The sequence below is a fragment of the Crocuta crocuta genome, unplaced genomic scaffold, assembly GCF_008692635.1.
Source record: "Crocuta crocuta isolate KB4526 unplaced genomic scaffold, BGI_CrCroc_1.0 scaffold32, whole genome shotgun sequence".
Lineage (NCBI taxonomy): Eukaryota > Metazoa > Chordata > Mammalia > Carnivora > Hyaenidae > Crocuta > Crocuta crocuta.
The window spans coordinates 2,921,487-2,937,356 of record NW_027529424.1 but is presented as its reverse complement, the minus strand read 5'-3'; the positions used below and the strand labels follow the sequence as shown (position 1 = coordinate 2,937,356).

General features: G+C 47.9%; 1 protein-coding gene across 2 annotated transcripts in view; it reads left to right on the top strand.

Annotated features, from left to right (window-relative positions):
• CAMK1D (calcium/calmodulin dependent protein kinase ID) overlaps positions 1 to 12,011 on the top strand; it is a 441,354-nt gene extending 429,343 nt beyond the window's left edge. For both annotated transcript variants that reach the window (XM_077758501.1, XM_077758502.1), the window contains 3 exons: positions 2,596 to 2,683; positions 3,925 to 4,042; positions 5,745 to 12,011. In XM_077758501.1, coding sequence (XP_077614627.1) covers positions 2,596 to 2,683; positions 3,925 to 4,042; positions 5,745 to 5,863 — 325 coding nt within the window. In that variant the 3' untranslated portion in view covers positions 5,864 to 12,011. The remainder of the gene's footprint in view (positions 1 to 2,595; positions 2,684 to 3,924; positions 4,043 to 5,744) is intronic.
• The last annotated feature ends 3,859 nt before the right edge of the window (positions 12,012 to 15,870 follow it).

Below are 15,870 nucleotides of genomic sequence, written 5' to 3'. Positions count from 1 at the left end.
AACAGCAGGAACCATTTCCATGGCGGTGCCCGTTTCAGGAAGATCATGGTCAGGGGTCAAGGTGGCCTCACTTCTCCAAGGAGAGGGCCTCAGCAGGGCCTCTGGGCCACGTCTGCCCTGCCTGGTCTTACTCAGCTACAGCACACCCCAGGACTGTGGGAAGTGAGCATGGAACATTCCTAACATAATTGGAAGTTTGCATTTTCCTTACATCTCAGCCCATACTAACCCACAGAGAAGGGAGTCTCCCTGACCCCCTCGTGGGTCTGTTTGGTTTGGAGCATTGCTCTGCCCTGCGGTGGTGCTCAGCCCAAGGAACCCCGTATTCCTACCACTTCTGCCTGCTCATTTCCAAGAAAGCACTGGCCACCAAGGAGTTGGAGTTGGCCTTCTTTTCTGAGGATGCAGCTTTTAAAAATGGTGCAGGAGGAAACATTCACATGAATTGTCTAGAAGGAAGAGCTTAATAAAGATGTCTGCCATCCCCTAACCTTGTTTCTCTTGTGTCAGATGGATTTGCCTGCTAGTCTGTTTCTATTTCATTGATGTGTGTCTGGGGAAAGGAGGCAATTGGCAGTTGTTGGAAATGGAAACCTGGTTCCCTTGAGTTAGTTTCTGAGTGTCCCCTCCTGGGAAAAAGAATCTATGGTTGGAGGGGCAGGAATATCAGATAGCATTCCAAACTTGGGCCCTGCCTGGCACAGACTAAACATCACATCCATCAACCATGTTTTCAATTTTAAAGTGAAAGACTGGGTGGGTAGGGATGGATTTTTCCTCAGGGATAATTTGAATAAGTCCTAAGCTTATTCTTTTCATGTTCCCAAAACAGCTGGACATAATACTGTGGCATCCAGGCTGTTTGGGGTCCAGGGCCATCAGGGTCTGGGAGATGACAGGTTTCCTCACTTCCTCACTAACCAGTCACCTTCCATCCAGAAAGGATGGTCAGTGTTCTTGGCACATCTCTGTCCCTCAACCTTTCAGATGCAAAACATGATTTCATAGGTATATGAAAATATATCAGCCTAGAATTTAAGTTTTGTGTTAAATGGAAGGGAAGATGGGGCACCTGGGTGGCTCAGTTGGTTAAGCATCTGACTTCAGCTCAGGTCATGATCTCAAGACTCGTTAAGTGCAAGCCCTGTGTCAGGCTCTGTGCTGACAGCTCAGAGCCTGGAGCCTGCTTCAGATTCTATGTCTCCCTCTCTCTCTGCCCTTTCCTGCTCATGCTTTGTCTCTCTCTCCTCCAAAAACAAACATTAAAATTTTTTTTAAATGAAAGGGAAGATTTGGAAGGTTCTAAGTGCAGAAAAGAATGAGAGCAAAACACAGCTTCCTCTGAACCTAGGGAAGAAGGCCAGGTGACTAAATGTAGAGCAGGGATGGGGCGCCTGAGTGGCTCAGTTGGTTAGGCATCTGACTTTGGTTCAGGTCATGATCTCACAGTTGGTGAGTTCGAGCCCCGCGTCAGGCTGTGTGCTGACAGCTCAGAGCCTGGAGCCTGCTTCAGATTCTCTGTCTCCCTCTCTCTCTCTGCCCCTCCCCCACTCGCACTCTTTCTCTCTCAAAAATAAATAAACCTTAAAAAAATGTAGAGCAGGGATGGTGTTGAGGTTGAGAGGGGTGTGTGGGAGAAGAATGAGCTGTGAGTGACCTCCAGGTGACCAATGTACCTGGAGACTGTAAGCCAAGGGAGAAGAGTGAGGAGGTAGGGGAGAAGGAGAGAGAGTAAAGCAGAAGGAAGAAGTCATAGGAAGTGGGGGGAGTAATTCCTACATAGTCTCTAAGGACAGAGATGAAGAGCAACTCACCTTCTTCCCTGCTAGTAAAAGGCTATGGAGCAAGCAAGAACTAACGCCCAGTAGTATCAGGGACCCGGCTGAATGCAGAGTGGATTTGTCCTGGCAGTTCAGAGAATTCTCCTGGGAAATGCAAGGGAAGAAGATTTGGGAAGCAGGGCTGAGCCAAGGCTGGGCACCCTCTCACTGAGCATGGAGGAGGTGTAGGCAAGGAGAACATGGTGGAGCTTAATTCTGCTGAAATGGACCAGAGGGATGCTCTGGGCCTGCGATGTGAGCAGGTCCATGATGCAGAGGGTCTGCAGGGGGTAGAAAGAAGGCGCCTCTAGCAGGAGAAAGCTGGGAAGATGGCCCTGGGTAGGGATCTGGTGGTCAGACCAGGCAGGAAACACATGTGGGACTTCAGAGGGAAAGAACTACAGGTAGAGAGCTGGTAGAGACAGGGACGGAGGGAAAGGGGGGAACACTGGATTCAAGTCGCCTTGTGGCTTCTGATGTTGCAGGAATTGGGGCCAAAAGGGAAGAAGTGGGAACGAGGCAGAGAGGTCAGCGAATCTCTGGGAGGCTGCAGAGTATAGAAGGGAGACAGGACTTAGCAGTGGTGGTAGATTGTGCGTGTTCAGACAGTAGTAGCCACACAGCCTGGAAGGGCAGCAGCAAGCCACCCTCTCGGTGGACCCCAGCACAGGGACAGGATTGAGACTTCCCTGGGAAAGCAGCATGTGACCCAGTTTCAGAGCACCACCCCCTCCCAAGAAACCCTTTTGAGGAAGCATCTTTGCCTCTGTTTCAGGATTGCTGGTGACACAGCCCTCAACAAAAACATCCATGAGTCTGTCAGTGCCCAGATCCGGAAGAACTTCGCAAAAAGCAAATGGAGAGTAAGTCTTGTGCTCTTGTGCTCATTAAATTTGCAATGAGGGGCACGTGGTTGGCTCAGTCAGTTGAGCATCCAACTCCTGGTTTCAGCTCAGGTCATGATCCCAGGGTCATAGGATCAAGCCCTGTGTCGGGCTCTGAGCTGACAGCACCAGAGACTGCTTAGGATTCTCTCTCTCTCTCTCTCTCTCTCTCTCTCTCTCTGTCCCCCCCCAAAAAAATATTTTTGTAATGAATTGAACCACCCCCATGAAACTTGCCCTACAGCTGGAACATTTATTATTTCTCAAGGTTACTATCACCCGAGTTTGATGAAAATCCCCAGAGCCTCACCCAAATAATGTTGCTAATTTTAACTGATAACGATTAAGACTCAAAGGAATGTCATGGTGTGGGAGAGATAAAGTATGGATTTAATATTTCCCCTCTGTGATTTAAAAATAGCAATAGTGTCAGCCCTTACTCATTTGCTGTTTCTTAAGAACATAATTTCTGTTGTCTTCCCTTCTGTTGCTGGGTCTTTGAATAGCTGACCTTTACTAAAGTGATAGGAAAGAGGGCTGGGGAATACAGGGGTCTGAGTTGAACTCATCAGTATTTTCTGCTAAAAATGTGATGGAGTTATACCACTGAGCTCTCCTGATCATTGACTGGTTACCTAAACCCTATGTTCTAATCAGTGCAGGGAAACAAAATTAATTCCAATGACCTGCTTCATTCGGAGGCAATGCTATTAGTTAGGACCCAAGGACCAATAATAGGAAAATTAAAACTACTTAAAGCATCACCTTTGAAGATACTGCCTTAGTATAATAAGCCTTTTATTCTAAAAGCCACTTCCCTTAAACGACGGAGAGAACAGGTTCACATTTATTCTCGATGTTTACTATGTCAGAAGAGAAGTATTTGTTTATTTTTTAATAGTTTATTGTCAAGTTGGTTTCCATATAACACCCAGTGCTCATCCCTACAAGTGCCCTCCTCCGTGCCCATCCCCCCCTTCCCTTCCCCCCCCGTATTTGTTTAAATCTCCAAAATACATTTTGCTGGAGACAAGGGGTGCAAAACATTAGCATCGTTTTGGAAGACGGGGCAAGACAAGCTTCCTTTTTAAAGTATCGTGAGAACGTTTTTAAGAAGTTGGAAATGGCTGGGGTCGGAGGAGAAACAATCGGACAGAGTCTGAGTCTTTTCTGATTAGTTGGACTCTGTGTCTGCCTTTTTTCCCTTTCTTAAATTTCAGCAAGCGTTTAATGCCACGGCCGTCGTGAGACATATGAGGAAACTCCATCTTGGCAGCAGCCTGGACAGTTCAAATGCAAGCGTTTCAAGCAGCCTCAGTTTGGCCAGCCAAAAAGATTGTGCGTATGTAGCAAAGACAGAACTTTCCATGTGGCGGGTCTGACGGATCTGGGGCGGGGGAGGTGGGAGTGGTCCTTTGTGAGCTCCTGGTGTTTGTCAGGCACTTCTGATTTAACTCATCTTGTTGAATGTCCCCAACAACCCTGGGACATTATTTAATTTTAAAGAATGTTTTCTAAGTGTTTAATTATTCAATCCGCACACAATCGTAGGTATGACGATTTCCATTTTTAGATGAGAAATCTGCGCCTCAAGTCCCGCACAGCCATGTCTGCCGGGACAAAAGCCCAGATGCTTTCAGATCCGTCTCCTCCCCCTGAGGCTCCCTTGTTGTTGCGCATCATTCTCAGGGGTTGAGGAAGGGGTGGCAGAGACTCATGACAGCCTGATCGCATTGGCTTTTAATACCTAATTTTTGATGAGGATGATGATGACTGGAGTTGAATTATATTATGGGCTTGGCTTTGCAGTCAGAGTAGTAGTAAGAATATTTCACTCTTTCATCTTTTGTGTTGGACTGTCCCATCGCCGGGGGCATGCTTATACTCTGTTTTTCTCCCCAGCTCCCCAGTGCTCCCTGGGCTACTTACCCTAGTCCCACATTAGGCCATCTGAGGGGCTTCTGTCTCCCTCGGGACAGTTACCTTCATGGTCTCTGTTGCCCCTCATCTCCCTGACCATTGAGACCCTTCAGTTTGGTCCCATTCTGGGCATCACATTCCATCCCATTACCCTCAGAAAAGGGTTCCCTTCCTCTCTAAATAGTCTTCCCATCTCATTTGGGAATGTGAGCCCTTTAGTTTTCCCCAGAAATCACCATGAGCATCCCCTGACCCAACATGCTGTGGTAGACCCACATATAATGGATCTCCCCATGGCAGGGCCTCCAAAGGTCACGGGGAAACACGCTACTGGAGCCGAGCTGCATCAGGATTTCCTGATGCCAACACATGCTCTCAGGGAGCATGGCCCTGCAGTGTGTGAGCAATTTTTCTAGGCCAGGGCTGCTGGAATAGGAAGAATAGGAGAATGGCCCCATTTATTTTTTTTTTTTAAGTGTTTATTTATTCTTGAGAGAGAGACAATGTGATCGGGGAAGGGGCAGAGAGAGAGGGAGACACAGAATCCGAAACAGGCTCCAGGCTCTGAGCTGTCAGCACAGAGCCCAACGTGGGGCTCGAACCCAAGAACCGTGAGATCATGAGAATGGCCCCATTTTGATGTGCTGTGTGTCACAGGTGATTCTTAGCCAGGAGTACAGACCACACACCAAACAGGGGTCGGCAGGAGGATCACATTCTGTCTTCACTCTTCAAACCTCTCCTAAAGGGGCTGTTGTAAGAACANAAAAAAAAAAAAAAAAAAAGAACAGTTCTTATGTATTCAACACCTAGCCTGAAGCCTAGTACATCGTAAGTGCTCAGTGAGTGGTACCTACCCTGCTATGGGGGCTAAACCATGTCATGTTCAAATACAAAGCAGTCAGGATCACTAGAGCTAGAACAGGAGGGAAGAGTTGGGTCTAGGAAGACAGCATTCCATGGACACATTGCAAATGTTTTCCTACAGGTAGTTAACACTTAGAGGCAAGTGTGTAAGAGTCCGCCATCCCCCTGCCCTGCGCAAGCCCTGCGGTGGGAAAGGGAGCGAGTACTTTCTTCTGAAACTTTGACCCCCTTGTGTCCGCTGTCCCCTTTGCAGGTCTGGCACCCTCCACGCTCTGTAGTTTCGTTTCGTCTTCATCGGGGGTCTCAGGAGTGGGGGCGGAGCGGAGACCGAGGCCCCCCACTGTGACCACAGTGCACTCCGGGAGCAAGTGACTGGCTCTGGAGGTGGGGCCCGGGGGCGGGGCCAGGGAACGGGGCTCCCACCACCCCCGCGGGGCCCGCCAGCACCACCAGCCACTCCAGAGTGATCCCACCTTGCATGGTGCGCCTTCCTGCACAGGACTGGAAGACAGAAGTTTTTTATGGCCATATTTTATACTGCAATTCTGAAGTGTCCATTTCTCACAAACTGTACTGACTCAAGGGAGCTGACGTAATAGGATCTGGTGCTGTACATATGAATCTTGCAAAGCTCTGATAGAACGGACCTCCCTCATCCTCTCCCCCAACCCTCGTCACTTCTGCTCTTCTCGGTATGGGGAACCATCTATGTTGTATTTTTTCATTAATGACAAAATAGGTTTCAACTGGATTATTTAAGTCTTGGTAAATATTGCGCATTAGGGTTTTATTTTTTACCTTTTAGGAAATATGCCCTTCCGATCTTTACTTCTTAGTCACATGACCTGTATCTTTTGCTTATCAGTAGTTGAGTTTTATGTTAACCTTTAAGAGATGTGTTTTGTTTTTTTTTTCCCCTCCAAGGGGAATGTAAAGGTATTTTTTAAAATTCTAATAAGAGGATCAAGAATCTGTCTCCAAGGCAAAGAGTGCACTTTACTTCTATTTTTTCCTCCTTCTCTCTCCTTCTCTGGAGAGGCGGCTCTCTAAGAAAACAACTCAGCCGTCTAGTGAGGCTGCCTTGTCCAGGGCCGCCTTGGGAGGGAGTTTGCAGAAGACCTTTTCCAACACCCCCTCCAGCACGCCCCTGGCCAATGGGAGACTCCAGGGGCCTTCGCCATCAGTGGTCAGAAATAAGAAGCCTGCGCCCCCAAGACTAAGGCTAAACTCCAGAGGCTTCACTCGCTGTGAAAGAGATGCCCACCCAACAAAGATATAAGAGCCTCCCTTCCAGAAGGAAGCAGATACCATTTTGGTTAAAGGGAACGTCTCACATGGCTTACATTTCTCATGAGGGTAACACAGAAAACTCTGCTCTCAGCTATGCAGTTTTAAAGTTAATCTCTCTCTCTCTCTCTCTCTCTCTCTCTCTGTGTGTTTTTTAAAAATGCATTTCTAATATTACACTTAAAATGGCCTCCAACTGACACAAGTCGTTTCTGCAGATTTTTACCCTGTTCTTCTGTGAATGTTACCCAGGCAAGGAGAAGGAAGTGACCTTGGAAAAGAGTCCATTTATCTGGGTTGGTAAGGGAGGTGACCCGCCAGGCAAGCAGGACATTGGCCAGTGTGGTGACAGCCAGCTGGCACTTGCAGCCCTCCCTCTGACCCGGGCAGTCTAAAAACCAAAGACCTGTAGTGGTGGTGTCACTTAAGACTTAAGAATTTCTTGGGATGTAGGACTTTCATTGCTAAAACTGGCAATGTCCCAGGCCACCTGGGCAGCGTTGTTCACCCACGTGATGCACAGGTGTGCAGGGCAGACCATGGCGTGAAACCCAGGGCAAACCACTTCCCAAGAGGGCTTTGAGGATGCTCTCTTGCAGAAGCGTGTAGGCAGCTCCAAATGCTAGCTTTGTAAAAGCTTTCCCTAGGCCACCATGCCCACCGTAACACCATGAGTCTGCATTTCACACCATCAGCCTCGAGCCTGCCGTGAATCCCTGTAGGTCTGCCTGATGGCCCAGCAACTCTGCTGGCTGTGGTCCTCCTACTTCTCCTAGAGCTAGCTGGACTCAGCGGGTCCTGTTGGTCAAGCCATCTTTGTCACTTCCTCACCTATGCCATATGTTTCGTGACAGCCCCTCAACACACACACACCTACCATATTACTAGGCTCAGCAGCTCCATCCTACCTCCATTAGTATGGTAGTGCAGGTATGTATAAGAGCATCTAGGAAGACCGGCAACTGGTCTACCCTGTTCCCAACACGTATCATAGGCACCCAGCCCCTTGGCATCTGCCACACATTCATCCAGAGTGAAAATCAGGCTGTCACTCTTCATGATTTATAAAAAGCCTGGAAAATCTGTTAAATGACCACAGACCCAGTTGAGAAGTAAGTGTTGTGTGAGTTGCATTAGTATCTATTCCATCACCACAGAAGGAAAATGGCATGAATATTATAAAGTATCAGAAAACTGAGGTCTCTCTCCAGGGGCTTTGTTATGGTGTTGCTTCCTAACAAGTATAATGGAACAATCCTATTTCTACAGTACAATAAAACAAGGAATTAGATGTAACGGGGCGATAATGTGCCCAAATCTGGTACCTATGATATGTGCCTAACATCATGTCCTATGTGCAGTCAGTTGCATTTGGAGGGCAACTTCTGAAGCCAAATTCTCTTATGGGTGATTAGATTATTTCCTAGAGCTAATATCAGGGGTGCACGTTCTATTCAATTAGTTTGAAAGCATGTCTCACCAAGAAGTGCAGAACAGGTGAGAGATGAGGCCCTGTTGCAAGCATCCTCTTCATGGCGTGGGTGAGCCCATGGCCATGCTCGGCCTGGAGCACGTCAACAACACAGTGTGAGGCGATGGGGACCAGTTCCAGCCCAAAAGCCAACTCTGTTGAACTTGACATCAGGCAAATCCATTCTGTCTCAGTGCCACTGGACTTGGTTATTTCCTATCATTGTAGGAAGAGGAGAAAACAGATACCATATGGAAGGACTTTTGCTCTTTGAGAGAGCTTTTGTGGCATAAGAACAGTTCTCTTTCAACTGCATTTGGTATTATTTATGCTTTATTGCCACACGGCAAGAGAACCCAGAATGTGCCTTTTGTTAAGACCGGCTAAGTGCCGGGACCCTCGCTGATGTCAGATTCTACCAGTCATAGCTGAGCCCCAGGCTTCCACTCGCTGTGGAAGCCAGCATGTGGCTAAGGCTAACAGACAGCCACCAGCTCCATCACAGGCTTCTTTTCAACCCCAGCAACACCCCCTACATTGGTCTCCTCAACTTCTCAGAGCTAGTGGATTATTTTTTTCACCTGAGTATGACATTTTGAAATATCCTTGAGTGGTCTGTCTGTCCCTCCTTCTCTTCCCTACTTTTTATCTCATTAGTGAGGTGGTAGGCAAAGCCAGCACTGGTCTGAAATGAGCAGTCAGTGCTCACCCACACGGGGCCCCCACACGATCAGCTGCTTATCACCCTTAAGCAGGGTCCCCTGGGGTCTGGACTGCTCACTGCTCTCCCTCGGTGAGCACACCAGGGCCTGGGGTGTTGGGTTGGTGTGGGGCAAAGGCAGCTGGAGCCGAGAGGACAGGGAATGCCTACGGGGAGCACACCGGACCATGAAAAGCCCTTGAGAAAAGAAAAAAGTGCCCAGATAGATTGACATCTAGTCCAGGGCAGTATATGCCCATCACAGCAGCAGGTTTTACCATCTCCTCCTGCCTCTGTCCCCATAAGAGCAGCAAGAATGATGTCCCCCTTCGTGTCTCCTTTTTAAAGAAAAGAGCCATGCAGAAAGCATACCAAAAAACAAATGAATAAGCAAACAAAAAACCAAAAAGCAGGCGTGGCTTAGTGCTGTTGACTATGGCAGTGATTCTGGTCACTTCTCAAATCCCACCTTACAAGCAGGGAGCAGCTTCACATCCCCACCCAGGAGCCTGTCCCCTTTGAGAAGGTCCCACTCTCCAACCAGCGGTTAGCATAATATCCGAGGAACTCAGCAGTCCAGCGTGGGGCAAGGCAAGATGGCTTTGGCTCAACAGCAAGGCTCCGACACTTAGGAAGCATAGGCTGTCTGATGGCAGGGACTTGACATATGACCCTCAGACTCTGTTTACCTGCCCTGTTCATTTACCTACCTTGGTGTCCAGCATATCCTGGATGGATTGTGGGTGGGAGAGGGGAACTCTCCTTTACAGCAAAGGTCAAGAACAACAGGGACAAAGGGGAGGGAGCCCAAGTGACTCTTCTGATAGGGGGTTGACTCTCTCTCTCTCTCCCTCTCTCTCTCTCTCTCTCTCTCTCTCTCGGAGCGACAGCTTCATCTGATTAACCCACTGGGATTTGACACGCTACAAGTCATGTTAAACAGAAAGAAAAGACCAGAGGCAGTGGAGATGACACAGCATGTTAAGGCTCTGGCCCCCAGGGCTCTGTGTGCCACCCAGAGCTTCAGCCAGTGTTGCTCCCTCGCACTGGGAAGGCCAGGCACGAACCATGGCTCCAGGGCTGGAGACAGGAGAGCTAGAGTTACTGCCTCTGCGGTGTGGCCAGCAACACCCCCTACTCCGTGTGATTCCTAAGGTTTCCTTTGGATGTGCGAGAGGAAAGCAAGGGCTAGCAAAGGGCAGGTCCTCCCATTTCATAAGCAGAACTAAGATGTACTCTTTCCCAGGGTCACACACTCACTTCCGGCAAATGAAACGAAGGTCCTCTGATTCAACCGATGCACGAAACCTTTGCATGTTCTTCTGAACCAGTACTACTTCCGCGGTCTGTACACCCTCCCTCGGCAAACTTTGCCTTTTCCTTAAACACATTCCAGACCAAACACTGTTCAGTTTGTTTCAAAAAAAAAAAGTGTATACCTGTATGGAACCCACCATTCTTTTGGGAGGGGGCGCCTGTTCCTATAGGTTGGGGCTGCAAGCGTGCCTGACATTTGCACCCAAGGGTTCCAACCCTTTGGTTTTTAGAATTGCAAATGTTGAGATAGGAAAGGTGAATTGGATAAACAGAGTCCGAAAGGGGGGCAGGCTTATTTTCTGAAGACCCCAAGAAAGCCAGCCTGCAGATGAGCTAGCTTGAAGAGCTCTATTAAGGAGGAGAAGGAGGAAGACCAAAGCCCATGCCCTCTCCTCCCCCAGTGTCCTTGTGGCCCCAAGTGCATCACAGTCTGCAGCCTGGGCCAGGGCGCAAGAGCCCGGCCCCACTGTGAAGACGGCCCCGCATGCCGGCCAAGGCCTGGCCCGCCGCCTGCTCCGTGCTGACCCAGACCCGAAGGAGCAGCAGCCCTTCCCAGCCTTCCCACCACCTGCGGCTGGAGCTGGAGCGGCTCGGCTTCTGGCTCTGGGGTGGGGGGGAGCACTCCGCTTCTGCAAACCCAAAGGCTGTGCATTCGGCAGCCAACCCCACAGCATGTGGCTGCCAGGTCTGGTTTCGTGGACAAAGTGTGGAATGGCTTCTTGGTGTCTGTATCTTTCTACACCAAAGGGACAAACTGTTCCGTTCACCCTTTGTACTAATGCTGCTTCTGCATTTGCCATATCTATTTTTAAACCTTTGGGTCCCCAGGGAACTTCTCCTACAGTGATTATGTCTTCTGATTATTTACTGAATTATTTTACTTAGAGGTGATTTTATTTTCTTATGGACAGGAAAAAAAGAGAGAGAGGAGTGTGTGAGGCTTCGGTCATAGAGATGAGTCATCACCAGGGACCCCAAAACCCCAAACACTAAATAAGTTACTCCTCAAAGGGAAACCTTCATCTGGACAGACTGAGGTTATCAGGCCCTCATACCAGCCTTACACTTGAGGCACAGGGGCTGGGACAGGGCGGGCAGCCAGGCTTTCCAGAGATGGAAGGAAGGAACTGATGCATCGCTTGCTTGGACACTGGTCGTACACACAGTGGCCTGCTCCCTCCTTCTGGGGCCCTGGCATCAGAGTGGATGACATGCCATCCAATGACAGCAGAGAGACTACAGCATCTTTGTTTTGAAAGACGGGTGGCATGTTTCAGGGAACACTTAGCTGAGTGCCACATTCAGGTTGGATGACCTAAAAGGCACATTCTGTCCAAAATAAAATTTGGAACAATTTCTAAATTGGCATTAGTCACTACACATAATATCACTGCCCTTCTCAGAGCCCTCCCACCAGCAAGCGAGCATGTTTTCCAAAAGCTTACAGCGGCGAATCCAGGAATGTCCCCGCATCTATTACTATGAGGCTTGTGATTGGTTCAATTTTTCCATTAAAAAAACGCTCATCCCAAAGAAGGGAAATTGTGCATTTATTCCATGCATGTAACACTCTGCAAGAAGTTTAACCCACCTAGGTTTGCGGCACTGCAAAATTGTTCATGGGCCTATGTAGCAAATGATTCTCTGCCTTGACAATCATGTACACATATCAAGATTTCTATCATAATGACAACGAGATTGATGACTTCTTGTTTTCCTCCAATAAAGACAATTAATCACCTTCAGATGTATGTGGTTTGTTTCCTTCATAAAGAGCAGGAGGGGGTGTTCCAACAGCTCTCTTCTCCTCTTTCTAAAGTTTAGATTGGAAGGGAGTTTGAGCCCCTGGAAACTCATTGGGTTCCCTAAATATTTTATGTCACCTGCCCAATGAGCCCAAAGTGCCAGAGACAGGAAGGGGTGGGCAGGTCTTGGCTTTGGGACCTGTGGAGGGTGCCCCACTTTACCACCCTGCTAGTCGGAAGCTCTCCTTTTCATTGCTGCTGCAGAAAATGGCTGGTGTCCGCCCATTAACTTCAACTGCACTAGCTAAATATTCATGAGTTACTTAGAGGAAAAACCGATATCCAGGAACCCCACTCTGAGTAGGGGGTGAGCAGGTGCATGCCTATACCCATCATTTTGCTCAGCACAGCTTTGGAGTTCTCCACGCCCCCAAAAAAAGATACATTCTGAGCAGAAGGCTGCCTGCTATCTTTCTTTCTTGTGAGGTAGGGGGTTGCTGCATTTCATAGGTCATCAAACATGTGGTGGGGACTAGGTCTGATGACCAGACAAATAGTATCCTCCTATCCAAATAGTAAGTGGCTATTTTCAGGGGGAAATGAACCAAACGTGTGTTAGAGATACGTAGAACTAACACTGTCCCAGCAGCCATATCAGGTGAAAATGGCATGAGCCTTTGCAGAAATGAGTGACCCCTGAAGAAATACTGTGCGCACCATCAAACGTCTAGTCTTTTCTGATTTGATTATGGTGTCTCTTAGTCCAGACCCTAATTATGAAGTATATCGAAGCAAAGCAATCATTCGGAGGATTCATAGGTGACATTGTTGATGCAAATGTTTGGAACAAAAGAACTTTGGTAACCTAACCAAGTTTGAAAATCCTTTGTAAGGATTTATTAAAGAGGATTCACCAAGTGTGACTGAAAATGTAGTCAAAGCAAATGCGCTGAAGTATAAAATGAATCCTGATAGAAAGCTGGTGTTTATAAATGCCTTAGAAGTGAAATGTTTAAGGTCAAACTTTTTTTGTACTTGGCTTCAGGCACATTGCCCAGGCAAGCTTCTCTGTCCTTCCTAGATCTACCTAGCCTCTGGGCACTGAAATTCATCCCAAATTTCCTATGTTTTCCAGACAACACTTGGTCTTATACATTCTTTTGTGAAGATCTATCATTGATCATAATGCACTTAGGAGCCAACAGTACAAGGAGAGGAAAGACTTCTTACATAGTTACAGGATTGTGCATCCAGGAAAGGCCATGCCTGATCACAGCAGGCACAGAGCTTAATGGCAAAAAGGGGGTACAAATTGTATACACCCAAATCCTCCTGATCCTCCATGCCCCCAAGGACGACGACTGAAACAAAACTATTTCACAGAGAAAGGTTCTGAAAACAGAATATCTTCAGTTAACACACATGCTGAGCCATTTGGCTGAGCTAGTTGTAGTCTTGGGGGTATGTATGTACTTGGCTATGACAGTGCTCTCTAGTTGAGAAAGACCAAGGAAGAAAAGTTGTGATGAGTTCCATATTTTTTCTTTACATATTTGGTTTCAAAATGTATGCTGAGCCCCTAGAGTGTATAATTTCCAAAAAGCACCCCTGTTATAGTAGCTGTTCATAAAAAAAAAGAGAGTGTCTGTGTGGGCATGCACACACACTCTTGGACCCACCATACAGGGTCTTCCAGTTGAGGGAGTAAGTAGGTGGGGCGGGTTGCTGGTCCACACCCTCCACACCAGGCCCTGCACCCTGGCGCAGGGGAAAGGGTGCTTGTTTATCCACCCAATCCACACAAGGGTGCCATCCAGGTGCCTGCTGGCTTGCGTGTTCCCAGTAGACCACGGAGCATCGGACTGAGTGGTGGGACCTCCAGAACTTTCATCAGGTTTCCAAGGCTGAGGAGAGCTGCCATCTGAGAGCTCAGGACCTGGCACAGGCTCGGTGGGGAGCTCATCCAGAGATGTGAGAGGAGAAGAGTGTGAGCCTTCGAGAGGCTATCGCAGAGAGTTGGTACATGCAAAAACACTTTACAGACATGAGTTGGCTTCATAACTGTAGGAAATGTGTTAGCCTCCTTTGTTACATTCAAGGGGCTCAAGAAGTTTACCTCCTTGAGCAGAAAAATTAGACTGCAGAACCCTCAAACCTTCCCTCATCCATTCACCGCAAGGCCTTTCAAGTGGATCCTGTGATAAACTTTCATTCATTCATTCATTCAACCTGTTTTGAACACCTACTCTATTCTAGGGTTTTCATGCATACTGAAAAAAACAAGGTAAGTCTGACATGGACCCTACCCTCAAAGGCTGCATGAAAAGGGAGTTCTGGAATGAGCCTGGAGGGAAGGGTAGTGTTGGACGGGAAGAAGTTAGTAGGAACAGTGTGAGCGAGAGCATGGAGTCTGGACACACAGTATGCAGATGGAATCATACATATCTCCATGGGCACAAGCCTTGGGTGTGGGCAAGCCACAGCGAGAGAAAGGCAGGTCAGAGGAAGCTTGTTATTAGTACCATCAACGATAATAAATAGTAATGATGATGTCATGTATCCATCATTTACTGAGCTCCAGATACTGTGCTAAGTGCACTCCCCTCAACATCTCATTGAACCATCAGCCTGACAAAGAAGGTGTCCTTAGTGCACAAATGGGTTCAGAAGGTTTCAGTGATTTCCCTGAGGTCAGCCGATTCACTCAACTGAGACTGAGACCAAAGGCTGTTTTCTGCTGTTCTGTTGTTCCGTGTCTCAAGAAGACATGTCATAGAAGCTGGATTTGATCTAGAATCAGAGATGAAATAATAAAAGTAACATTTCTGGATTTTTTAAAATTAGTCTATCCTCCTGTGCTGATGATTACCTCTGGAAAGTTCTGTTTTCACGCATAGAGTTTCATCCCTCACGTGCAGACTTCCCTGTCATCTGCTATTCTCCTGCAGATCATCTTCAAAGCTCCTGATTTATTTTCAAGAAAGTGTCTCAGATCTCTTGTCTTCTTCCACCCTCCCTTGAGAGGAACTGTATTTAGCATGAGCTCATCCACCTAATATGTTTCCATCAGCAAGGGGACTCTTTCCAGAAAGACAGTGGGCCAAGAAAATGCAGCTTGTGGCCAATTTATTAACCCCTTTCCTCTTGCCTACTTCTTTGTCCCGCTTTTCCCCTCCCTATAACATTTCCGTAGCTTCAGCACTACATCTTCTCTCTTGAGTGCATCAAGATCTACTTATGTGAGCTTTACTGTTTATGTCAGCTCATGGAGAAATTCACTTGAGATGCTGAGCCACCAGCCCAGCCTGGCTGTGATCACACAGGAGAGCATACCTACCGACCCCTCTAATGAGGGCCAGCTGTTCTCCAGCACGGACCTGGAAAACAGCTGACTTCTATACTCACCTAGCCCAAGGTGCTTGTCACGTGACACCCTGGAGGCAGAAAAGAAGCTTACTCAGAAGTAAGTCTTTAAAATTAATTGTCTTGGGGCGCCTGGGTGGCTTAGTCGGTTAAGCATCTGACTTTCGCTTAGGTCTTGATCTCGCGGTTCGTGGGTTCGAGCCCCGCGTCGGGCTCTGTGCTGACAGCCAGCTCAGAGCCTGGAGCCTGTTTCAGTCTGTGACTCCCTCTCTCTCTGACCCTCCCCTGCTCATGCTGTCTCTCTCTCTGTCCTAGAAATAAATAAAAACATTTAAAAAATAAATAAAATAAAATTAATTGTCTTGTATCTGGACAGTAATCTCCACCAGGAAGGAATGTCTCAAGGGCACAGCAAGCGGGGGGAAACTTGGCATCACCTCTGGCTCAGGTGAGTCGGACTGTCCTAGGGAGAGCCTGTCTTCCTCAGCTCTGCTCC